The sequence below is a fragment of the Durio zibethinus genome, chromosome 23, assembly GCF_047325235.1.
Source record: "Durio zibethinus cultivar Kanyao isolate XHJ-2024 chromosome 23, ASM4732523v1, whole genome shotgun sequence".
NCBI classification, from domain to species: Eukaryota; Viridiplantae; Streptophyta; class Magnoliopsida; order Malvales; family Malvaceae; genus Durio; species Durio zibethinus.
Genome location: NC_143184.1, coordinates 8,124,254 through 8,136,375, shown reverse-complemented (window position 1 = coordinate 8,136,375; position 12,122 = coordinate 8,124,254). Strand labels below are relative to the sequence as shown.

The following is a 12,122-nucleotide window of genomic DNA, read 5'->3' as shown; positions in this document are numbered from 1 at the left end:
AATACATTTCTTAATGGAGATCGGCGAACCATTTGAGCTAAATCTAAGACCAAAATTTGAACCAGGGCTGTTCTACCTTGTGCATTCTTAAACTAGAATTGAAATGGTTGATTTAGTAGAGGACTCTAAACTGATTTAAACTTTATAAATATAAAACTTTAATTCTCAGCAAATGATAGTAGACCACTACAACGCATAGCACCTGGACCTTACATTACATTTGAGGGTGAAAATTTAACTACCTTTTCAAACTGATACCATTGAACATTGCTGTCAAGAAAGATGTCCTCAGGATCAAAATTCGCTTGCCAAGCAAAGTAACTAGACACAAAATGAATGGAAAAAAAAAATGTAGTAGGACCTAGCCCGCCTTGACTGGCATGAACAGCTAGAAAGCCCTGGAAAAACAACTTAATGCTAAACCACCTCTTCCTGGTAACCTCTTTGTTTTTCCCCTGATCCTTTTCCTCTTCTGCATATAAGACCCAGGGGAGGAAGCCCAATATATAGAAAACAAATCCCTCTCTCTTATTTCCTATTAGCTTTGGCCCTTTCAACAGGAACAAGAGTCAGTTTCTTGCCAGATTTGCTAGTTCCACCTTCTGCTCTTCGTAACATTGAAATAGCAACTTGATGCTGATTTTTGTCTGCTGTCTCATCTGTAAATGGTTTCAACTCAAATGCTCCCCGGGTGAAACCTCTAGCAACCTGTGTATTAAAATTCTGGCGATCAGTGAAAACTTTGCAAATAATATAACCAGTGTAGAATATAAACAAATCATTCAGATAATTTTACTTACAGGCAATGTCCACATACAAGAATTACTCATGTTCAGTCAAATTTTTGCAGAAACGCAAATTATATTTAGTGGCCAAGGATGCCAAGGTTGAAGATGGATAAATTGTTCAAATGAAGCATGATCCTGAACTAGATGTGTTTCCGCCTAAAATAGACTTAAACAATGTTCAAGTAAATTGAGGGATGATGAGAAGCTGAACACACATGTTTACAGGCAAGTAACGCCAAGCACCCAGCAAACAGCAGTTGAATATTTGAACGCCAAGTTAAAAAAAAGAATGCAATGGAATTATACTATTTATATTATACTAAATTGTGTTAACAATGCAAAAATGAAATAAGAAAATAACTTAATGAACACCGTGCACCTTCAAAAGAATCCAAACTTTCAGGGAACTGCTCAAGATTGTAAGTCTTGTCCTTTTCCCTGAAGTTAAGTAATTACACATGTGTTGGTCAACCCTCAATACAAATCTTGGCCAAGATTTTGGGTTTTCCGGGTTTGCCTTCTGTTTCATCACTGCCTGATGCCAAAAAAGAAAAAGGTATAAATATTATTTTGTTGCCATTCCCGTCAAAATAAGAGGAAAAACAAGAGTTTGTTATAATCACAAATAGAACAGAACTTCACCCAACTCTTACCATGCAGTTGCAAAGTAAGTTATATTCTGAAAACACATATTACTTACAAGTAATCGACAAATTTCTTGTTCAATTTTTGAGAAGGAGGTTTCTAGAGCTTCAACCCTCCCAGTACCATGGCAGCAACTGCATGGTTCACTAATCATAAATGTCACGCTAGGCCGAACCTGTTTCAAGATTATCACTACTCATAAGTTAAAAAGAAATAATTCAGTTGAAATTGAAAAGCAAATGTTGTCATTTGAAAATATGGTTTTATTTAAGTTCAAAATTAGATATAAATTGGGACCAGGTTTAGTATACATCATCCATTGTCACTCGAAAGTTCCCCGAAAAATTAGAAGCAAAAAGAATTCAGGAACCATCATACCCTCTTTCTTGTTATTTCCATGATACCATGTTTTGACAATTCAGAGACTTTCACCATTGATCGGTCTCTCTCAACTGCTTTCTTAACTTCTTGATATACTAGTCTCTTATTTGCTGAAAATTAGAAAGCCAAGTAAACATCAGTGAGATATTTCCTGACTCCTTAGAAGTTAGAAGTAAAACCACTTCAACCCTAACTTGTTTAACTAATTCAAGCTTGCAGCATTTACAAGGTATACTTGAGTAGTTTAATAATGAGATGATAGGAAAAAGGAGAGAGATAGAAAGTAAGTTATATAGCATCTTCAAGGTTTACTAGTGCAATTCCCCTAACAAGATGAATAGAAAAAATTCATAGGAACTGTAATATACTTTTGACAGTAGTTTAAGCAAAATATATAGCATTCAGATGTGAAATTGAGATAGTTCTAATAAACATAGATAACAAAGATTCATAGAAAACATAATATAAGCGTCTCCAGGGATACTTGAGCAGTTCCAATAGGCAGACGGATAGATAAGAAAAACATACAATAAGAGAGAGAGAGAGAGAGAGAGAGAGAGAGAGAGAGAGAGAGAGAGAGAGAGAGAGAGAGAGACTCACAGTCATCTTCCATATCAATGAAATCAACTACAATAATGCCACCAATATCCCTAAGCCGTAACTCCCTTGCAATCTGAAAAGTAGCATTTTCTGTTTAATAACTAACAAATCCTTTAGTGTAATGGTCAGCATGGTTGGATATTTTATTGAAAACAACACATAGAAAGAAGGAAGATTAAAAACAAACAAAATAGAAGTATTTATCAACAGATTCTCACACCCATAACCTTTCTCCCTTCTACCTCCTCCCTCTTTACACTTACTGAAGTCGAAGCTTTCTTCATTTGAATGTTAAGTAGCATTATTGGGTTTATATCCAGGGAAATAATTATTGGGATACACGAGTCCAATTTTTTACATCTTAATATAAATTTTAAGTAGCATGATTGTGTTTATATCAGTTGAATTGATTACTGACATACACAAGGGTCTTAGCTCCGCCGTCTGCAGCCACTATGAGAAAAAGTGATTACCCATCTCACATGCAATAAAAAAACATTTATAGTTGTAGAAAGAAATTGAGAAACAATACCTAATATAGTTGTAGAAAGAAATTGAGAAACAATACCTAAGCAATAAAAACTTTAGGATCCATGATCCAGTGGCATATTTCCTCTCACATTGACACACACCAACTTATAATCATGGAATGTACATACAAAGTGATAATAATAATAATAATAATGTGTTTAACATACTTGTTTTACAGCTGAAAGGTTGACATCTAAAGTGGCTTTTTCCTGTGATGTTCCATAACCAAACATCCCATGTCCTCCATTCACATCAATGGAGACTAAGGCCTCCGTTTGTTCAATCACCAGGGAACCTCCATTAGGGAGTGGAACCCTGTTGGCAAGAGTTGTAGTCAACATCAGATAGGAAACAGAGAAGGTAAAGAAATTTCCCCAATAACACAGAGGCAACCTTACATAATTGTTAAGTATTTGAGGAAAAAAAATTGGCAATGATTAGTTTGGCTCCTTTGATTGGAATGAGTTACAACAATTCAACTTATTTATTTACTTTTTCGGATCATTTCTATAATTGTAGCTCATGTCTACATTTTGGTGTCAATGGAACATTTAAGTTCAAGAAAAGGACCAAACAGTCCAACAGATGCCTGCATAATTCTGAAGCCAATTAATGGAACAGATAACTGACTGTCAGTTTTAGGGTCTCAGCATCCCAATTCAGGTAAGTGGCTTTAAAGATAGCTAAATCCCTTCTTCCTGACCCAAAAGATTGAATGAAAACCATCTTTTGAACCCTTGTCATGGTCCCACTATTGGAGTTTGAAGCCCTTCCTATTTAGCTCCCAAATACTTTATTTTTGTAACTCTAACCCAGGAAAGCAAGATCAGCCGGTTACAAGGAATCAAATATATCAGGAGATCAGGGAACCTTATTATAAGAAATACAAATATCTTAAATTCCCATCTTCACAGCTCCATGTAACAAAAAAAATTACGAGCATTTTCAGAAAAAAAAAAAAAAAAGTGATCCTCACCTTTTGCTAAGTATATTATTGATCTCTTCCTCAATGTTGAATTCATCAAAAAGGGGAATTCTTTTATCATATAACTCTACTCGATCGCAAAGATCAGGAGCTATATCCTGAAGATAGTTGGTAACCTGAAATCAAAAAGAAAAGTTGATATCTTCCTATTTCATAGCAAATAATTAATAGAGAGACAGTAAGATGTACAAATAACAATGTAGAATAAAAAATACCGGGTAAAAAGATATAAGTCACTTTTTGCTTTATAAACAAAACCAATTCAGTATCTTTAACTATGGTTAAAATTTCATGAAAAAAAAGAGGGGGAGGATGCACTATCAATGGAAACAAAAAAGCATATGCAAGCCTGCATGCACAAAGAGATGCATCCTTTGCCTATCAGTCCCAATAAGGCAATACCTCATGATATGTTCTTGGCGAGTCAACTACCATTTTGTTAACCTGAAGTTACATAAAAGAAGAGGTGATATTAAAGGATGTAATTATTGAGAGATTATCATAAGCTTCTGATGTAAAATAAAGCATTGGAAAGGTATAAGTGGATGGAAGAATGGGAGACAAAATAAATGACAGAGACATGCCTTATCATTAAAATAATCCTGGACAACTGAGAGTGTTTGACCCATTGCTCTATGCAGCAAAACAGGTGTTGCCCCTTCTACACCTTCATCTGCTGCAAGAGCTGCAGATTTAGCATGTTCTACTATATTTTTCCAAGTTGAAAGCAAACCTGCCAAGTCCTTCTGGAGCTCCTCCAATGAATGTCCGATAGCAACAGTCCTTACAGTTAGACCAAAGCCCTGAGGCTGCAAAGTTTTTGCTATGACTCTCAGACGTGTACGCTCAACACCAGTGATCTTTTTTGAGACTCCAATTCTGTCGCAACGAGTGAGTAATATCTGCAACCCAGGAGAATTAGATGAGAAAAACAAGCAACTTAATGAATCGTGATTTAGAGAGAAGGCAGAGAAGGAGTTAAAGGAGGGGAAAATACCCAGAACCTGCTTCTTAATTTTGGGTAAGCAGTCAATGTTGGACCTTTTGTACCCAATCCTTCTTTCACAACTTGCACAATTATTTTGGTGCCCTTTCGGACATGGTCCCACTTTTTTTCATCAGCATCCTCTACGTCCTCTACATCTTGGGAATGTGACCCTGAAGAGCCATTAGATATTTCTAAAGAAGAGGAACCAAGAAGACTTCCTTCTCTTAGGTGGTATTCTCCGTCTAACAAATCCTCAAAACCAGCATTTGGCTCATCATAATCAACTGCACTACCATTCACACTCTCCTTAAGAACTTCTAAAACATCAAAATCCCCATAGTTATGATGCATAACTTGCACCTCATCATCCTCAGAGTCATCATCTTCTGCATCCTCTACATCTTCCGAAGAAGGTTCAATTTCATTTGTAGCTGAATGCTCACCAGGGGCTCCAGAAACTAAACCTTTAGTTTGTTTCTTTGTCCTCTGACGAAATGGAGGAAATATGAATGGTTCCCTGTTGTGGTTTATGTCCATAAGAGAATGTCGGGAGCTTCCAATATTAACAAATGCACCACCCATATGGGGAACAAATTTTGAAACTACTCCTAAATATACACTATCACACTGCACATGGCTTTTAACTGGTTCAAGTAACAACTCAACCAATTTTCCATCTTCCAGTACAGCAATCCTTTGCATGGTACATATCGAAGAATTAATCAATATAACAATAGATACAGAGTCCTTCTTGGAAATTACAGGACTGCTTTCTTCAGGCAAGAATTTCGCTGTAATTTGGTCATGCTGATTATTTGCCTCCAACCTGGTTATCTCATCTTTGACGGTGTCGTTAATTTTTGACAAATCGGCCTCCATATCATCGCCATATGTGAGAAAGAATAGAGGTGAATGAATAAACCAAGGTTCCTCAAGAGGCTGGTCTCTTTCGGAAAGAAGTGTATTAGAATATAATCCTTCCTCTGCATCACTAATCGCAACCACATGACTTGGTTCTATTTCATTATCTGCTGTAAGGTCATTCAAGAATGGCTCTAACTTGTTTGGATCACTTTCACGATGTTTCATAAACTTATCTTCATCTGTCAAAGCACTGGAAGCATTTGAGTGTTCAGAAACACTTTAAAGAAGTAAGTTGCGCATAAAAAAGTCCCAAAACAGTGATATTACCTTTAGCTTGAACTGAGACTGAAGGTTTTATAGGAATAGGAATTTCCTCAATCCATGACCCCCATGCATGAGGTGGACATGTTTCAGTTTTAGATCTCATCCATAAATCTCTCACCACAATTTTTCTTTCTTTCTTCTCAGGTGGAGGAACTGACAAAGAAAATTGTGGTCCAGGTCTCCAAGTGATGTCAGATAAAGGCGGCATTTCTCCTTTTATGAAATAATTATACTTGAAATTTACACCACAGGCTATCTGTCAAATATAAAAGGTGATTAGTTGGAATATGCAATGAATATAAATTACACAAAGCGCAGGATTCATTTTTGTATGAACAGGTAACAATTATTATCCAGGTACTTTTAATCAAAAGAAAGACCTTAGGAATCAAAATTCCTTTATAAACAATCAAGAGATAGCTAAAAGATATCATTATTCTTTATTATTTCTCAGGATAGTTTCGTTATTGCCAAGGACGGAATAGAATAAAAAGGAGGCTTTAGTACAGAAAGGAGTTCTCAAGACTTTAGACTCACTCGATACCACAGAGCTTGTCTGCTCATGGACTTCCTCTAAAATTCTGTCTTGCTGAAGTGAACTAAGAAAGAATTACAAGTCTCAGTAATCCTTCTATCCAAAATGTATAACCTCAGATGCAAGAAGTGCAAACAAGAAAAATTTTGGATAGAGGGCCAAATATTTAACATGTCATTACAGATGATAGAAACCAATGATATGAGATTATTAGTACATTGTTTTACATTTCATAGTTTATCAACAGAAAAATTGTGCCACTTAACAGTGTTGGATGAGACTACCTTAACTTCAGCCCTCCATATGTTTGCACTTTTGGTAGGAGACATTAAGATTGCCATCTCTGGTTCCCAACAGCCTAAGGCAACAGATTCCCCACTAATGTAGAGAAGTTGGCCTTCTGTCAAATCTGCTTCAACAGTCCAAACTACCTCACATGATCCTTCAAAAGTGGCAGTCGACACACCTGAGAAATTTAGTCCAGTTTGTCAGCCATTCTGAACTTAGGAAAGTATTTCCTGAAAGGGTTACATGAGATGAGAATAATTATAAAGATAAAAATGTCAACTTTACAAATAAAGGAAAAAAAAAAAAGAGATATCTAATGGCTAGGAGATGGTTTTTTCCAATTAATTTAAAGGATACATTTTAGGGCAATTGTGATAATCTTTAAAGGATCTGTATTTCCAAGAACAACATAAAAAGTCTGTATTTCTCTCATTCACATTGTTATCTGTCAGCTGGCAGACCAAGATTCCAAAGTCTGCAACTGGAAAATTCTAGAAAATATATGTCTGTGTATAAATCTAACAATGGGAAGTGTTTGCTGTCATATTAAGTAATCCTACCACATCTACCACATAATAAAGTCAGCTTGAGGTACAAGTCAATACAACATTGCAAAATAGGACTGTCACGTACCTTTTTTCATAGACATTATTGGGGATCTTGCCAGAGAACTATGATTTCCAGCACAAAGAGTAAATCTGAACATATTCCTGAGGGGAATGTGATGGCCTGAAAACCTGCTTCAACAGTTCAATCAATAGTGATTTGGGGAGAGAGAGAGAGAGAGAGAGAGAGAGAGAGAGATAGAGGAAGCAAAGGAGATGAGAATATAAAAAAAGCATCATTTCAATCCAATGACATTTATCTTTATTAACCATGTCCAACTTGTAGTTCTCCATCTTCCTACAGTAATATAAACAAGTAGACTTGGCAGATAACGGAACAGACACTAGAAGTTAAATAAATAAGATACAACAAAAAGCAAAAACATGATTTATCAGCCCAAGTACATTAGGTGTTGTTTTCTCCCTTGAATGTGTGTAACAAAATTCAAATTGCGTCACAGCCAAGAAGAGGTAAATGCATGTTTATTAGAGCAGCATTAATATAAAAAAAATACAACTTGACGGGCTCTGGAATAACATAACACATCATTGCAAGAACGAAGTCGATAATATGGTGATACCCAACAGCATGAGTGCAATAACAAGTAATAACTAAAAACGAGGCTTCTTTCTCGATGACAAGGTGTTGCCCTTAGCAGTGTCATTTAGCACGAAATGCAAATTATCCATTCAAAAACTTTCATAACCAAGGAATGCTAAAGCTCCTATTGATGCATACTGCTTCTATCCAACTAACCCTATTTACAATTGTAATTCAAAGCTATCCAATCAATTCTGAATTAAAACACTATTGAGAAACTCAAGAAAATCAAAAGAACCACAGCAATTGACCAAAAGCTCCCATCTTTCACAACTTTACAAAACAAAACCCATCCATCCTTAACCTTAAAGAAAATCAATAAACATTGAAGAAAATGGAAACCCAGTTGAAGAAAAACGGCACTAACGGTGATAACAACTGAAAGGAACGAAACAGACAAGAGGATGTTCGTGAAGAGAAGAGACCGCAAGGCCTAGGGCAAACTTTTAAGACATCCATGAAAGTGGAGTGCTGAAGCTCAGTGAAGAAGGGCGTGGCGAAGCTCCAAGGTTGGTAAATTTGAGGAGATGATATGGTCAGTTTCGTCATTTGAGAGAGTGTGGAGGTTCACTGCTTGGAGCTTGGGAAGAGGGTAAAAGCATTGGAGTGGATGATAGATGGATAAATGGGTTCATCTTGTGCTAACGGCAGATATACACCGGTTCTTTCTCCTTGTCTTGACGCCTACTATGACACGTCTTTTCATTTTCCACATCTGATTCTAGAAAAGTTAAGCTTTTTTTTTTATTTTTTATTTTTATTATTGTAGTTTTTAGATAAATTTGATAATTTATGTATTTATATTATATTTGTAATATATAATACTGTATAAAACACAAATTTTATTATATTACAATTTGTATGATCATATCAAATAGGAAATATATTTTTTTATCATTACCAAATTCCTAAACATACTTTCTCCTGAAGATAAACCAAGTTAAGATTTCAGTTTCTTTCTTCTCCCATTGGAGAAGAGCTGTAAAGTAATACGAAAATCTCAGTAACACCAGGTGGATGTTGTGGATTAAAATCTCTTCAGACTCTCTCATCCCAATCCACATTGCCCATAATTGGGCATGAATGTTGGATGTCCACAAATGAGTGGCAAAAAGAAACGAAACCTGTCACAAACTTGAAACATGGTCTGAGATAGAAGCCAGATAGATACCATAAAAAAATCAGAAGCCAGATAGATGCCATAAAAAACATCAGAAGCCTGACATCAACATATTACACTAGAACAGCAAGTGCATCACAAGCCAGAATCCTGTCAGCAGATTTTAGTTCCGGTAATTATCTAGTTTGCTTTTCAATCCAACCCATTGCACGAAAGAGTAAAGCAGGAAAGAAGACAAAATCTCCATGAACCTCAAGACAGAAGATTGCATATAACATCAGAAACCCTGACAATATGTATATTCAGTAACACATCACCACATCAAGGTAAACTTGCGGGTAACAACACTGGCCTAACACTAATCCCATGCTGATACCATTCCTTTAGATACATGCCCCATAAATATGCTGTACATGTAAATTTCCTCAACTCCGCATCCTTTTGACATTCTTACAATAAGCAGGAAGCCTCCTCTTCAGGCAGCAGAGGAGTCCTGCAAAGAGGGCATGTAAAATTCCAATAATTCAACCACTTTTCCAGGCACACCTTGTGAAAGAGATGGCCACAGGACAAGCGTTTAATCTCTGATTCAGGCTCAAACCGACTCAGGCAAACTGAACAGTCATGCTCAGGCCGCTTGCAGCTACATACAGTATCAAACCGAATTGCTGGGGTCCTACTCCGGAACTCCTCAATGTAACTATCACAAGTATTAAGGCCGAAGTCAAAAGATACTGAGGGATTTTCAACAGAATCTGAGAATGAAGATGAGGACGAGAGATGAACACCGACAATGTGAAGGATTGATCGGATTATGCCTTTAACTATAGATATAGAAAAAGCTGTGTTTACCAAGAGTACACATAACACTCCTTCTGATGGAGGTGGGAGACTTGAGATACCCATATTTTGTATCAAAGTCGGCGTTTTTTTGTGGGATCCAGAACACATAAGAGATGTGCAATTCGAGAAATTCAAGATAAAGCCAAGTTTAGCTGAATAAATGGTTATATAACGGAAAGGTATATGCAAGAAGATAATTTGATTCAGTCACCAAGGAACAAATTAAGGAAAGAATAGAAATGATGCTACTCTCTTGCTGATATATATGACCTGGAATACATTAAAAACATCCATTACAATACCATATAAAGATACAAATCAATATAAAAGATCAGATCATGTAAGCAAAAGAAAGCAGATCATCAAGCTTTTAATTCCAAAACACGCATGCAGATAACCTCAAAGATAAACAAATCACTGAGCAAGGCACAAACACCAAAGAAAAAGAGAAAGAAGATCACTAAATTAAATTTGAAAATTACCTTAAAATCAGAGGGGGAAAACCTTCACATGACAAGTGATGACTGATGAGTGCAAACAGTGGTAACCTGCAAATGAACCAGCATTCAATTGGGAAAGTGATATCACTGAAACATTTGAGGAGAAAAATCATCAAAGAATTCTGATTTTTCAATGAATAAAAAATAACAAGTAGTACAACATTGATGAGGATGGGTTAAAAATGGCCTCTTGTTACTGGCCTCATGGCACAAGGATAGGATAGGCTTTAAATAAAAGAGTCTGATCTCACCTATATTCATAAAGTAAAAGCTCAAAAGAAATTGAAAGATGAAACATTTTCTAATGAAACGAACCCAACAGAAGAATTGAGAGCATTCAAAACTGTCTATAGTTAATAACAATAAGCTTTTCTATCACCAAGATCTAGCCATGCTCAAACCTTGATGGTAATAAACTTGGTCAAAATAGATGATCACAGTTATAACAAAAAGAGGAAAGCAAAAGATATCATACTTCCAATTTTGAAAAAACAATTAAATAAACACCAGAGCGCACCCCAACTAGATAACAAAAAAAATTGCATCACGAAGGTGATATGAGATCTAACATTTTCATGCATAATAAAAAAACCCATTAAGTTACCCTTAATGGTTAATGTCCTTCATTTGCTTCATTATAAAAAAAAATTCTTTAAAGACGCTCCAGAAGTAGAATAGCAAGCTTTAAAAAAGTAAAAGATTTGATTTTGTTCATGCAAAGAAACTTACACAAAAGTGGTCAACTTTGCTCTGTAGAAGGTACCAAAAACAAGAACTAAACAGGATCTTTTTTCATGGGATCAATGAAACATAGAGAAAGGAAAACTGGGTTTTAACAGAAAAGATATATGTTAGCTTTTTGAAGCCCGGTAATGGTTGTTGTGCCATCCTTCTCTCCTTATATAGCAACCCCCACCCCAACTCTAAAACAAACTGTGGTTAGTCTCCCGGGTTTTCAGGACTCTATACCCCTTTAACCGTGGTTACTTATATATCATCGATCTGTCTTTACTTCAGTCTAGCGTCTTTAAGCTTAACTAAATTGAACTTTTACATTAGTAGTTTAGATAAGATTCTCAGCAGTTACAATCTTAGACTTACAGCAGCTATATGAGGATAAGTAAAAGACACCGTCTGTCTCATTTTTAGCTACAAGTTCCCACTTTTAGTATCGAAATCATTGTAAAAAGTGTTTAGCTGGGACTTGCAAGTTGCAAGTCAAATATTTTGAAAACTGGATATTTAGTATTTTTATCCTTTAATTTTTAATGAGAACTTTTTTAGTTACTCTATCATTTTGTTTTGTTTCACATCAATCTATATATAAAAAAAAAAGGTACCTTTTCCAATTGTATTGAACATCTTGGTTACCAACTAGGCAACTTTACCTCCCAAGGCTCCATCTTTAAAAACCTGATCATATTGGCAAGTTTGGGTTTTCTTCAACTATGCTTAATTTCAAAGCATCAATGTCCAGCTTTGTTCTGTTCTAAGAAACACCATAAATGAGCAATTAGCTCATCG

The 12,122-nt window shown here is 35.8% G+C and overlaps 1 protein-coding gene and 1 pseudogene across 6 annotated transcripts; both read right to left on the bottom strand.

Annotated features, from left to right (window-relative positions):
• Positions 1-111: 111 nt before the first annotated feature.
• Positions 112-8,930, bottom strand: RNEE/G (RNAse E/G-like protein). Of its 5 annotated transcripts, none has more exons than XM_022915904.2 (14): positions 8,503-8,877; positions 7,563-7,666; positions 6,926-7,107; positions 6,110-6,362; positions 4,928-6,021; positions 4,515-4,832; positions 4,333-4,374; positions 3,922-4,046; positions 3,113-3,260; positions 2,415-2,487; positions 1,812-1,924; positions 1,489-1,608; positions 1,168-1,323; positions 112-708 (listed from the first exon to the last, which is right to left on the bottom strand). In XM_022915904.2, exons 1-14 carry the CDS (start codon positions 8,682-8,684, stop codon positions 529-531), a joined length of 3,090 nt encoding a protein of 1,029 aa, XP_022771639.2. In that variant the 5' UTR covers positions 8,685-8,877; the 3' UTR covers positions 112-528. The 5 variants fall into 5 exon arrangements, 4 of the variants coding, with proteins under 4 accessions (XP_022771639.2, XP_089608272.1, XP_022771642.2 ...); XM_089752146.1 differs by having other exon boundaries at positions 8,534-8,625; XM_022915907.2 differs by lacking the exon at positions 8,503-8,877 and having other exon boundaries at positions 6,926-7,159.
• A 353-nt stretch (positions 8,931-9,283) lies between these two features.
• On the bottom strand, positions 9,284-11,389 carry LOC111314490 (putative E3 ubiquitin-protein ligase XERICO pseudogene; annotated as a pseudogene). Its single transcript, XR_016332326.1, has 3 exons — positions 11,328-11,389; positions 10,581-10,646; positions 9,284-9,955 (listed from the first exon to the last, which is right to left on the bottom strand). The product of XR_016332326.1 is annotated as a putative E3 ubiquitin-protein ligase XERICO pseudogene (transcript).
• Positions 11,390-12,122: the final 733 nt, after the last annotated feature.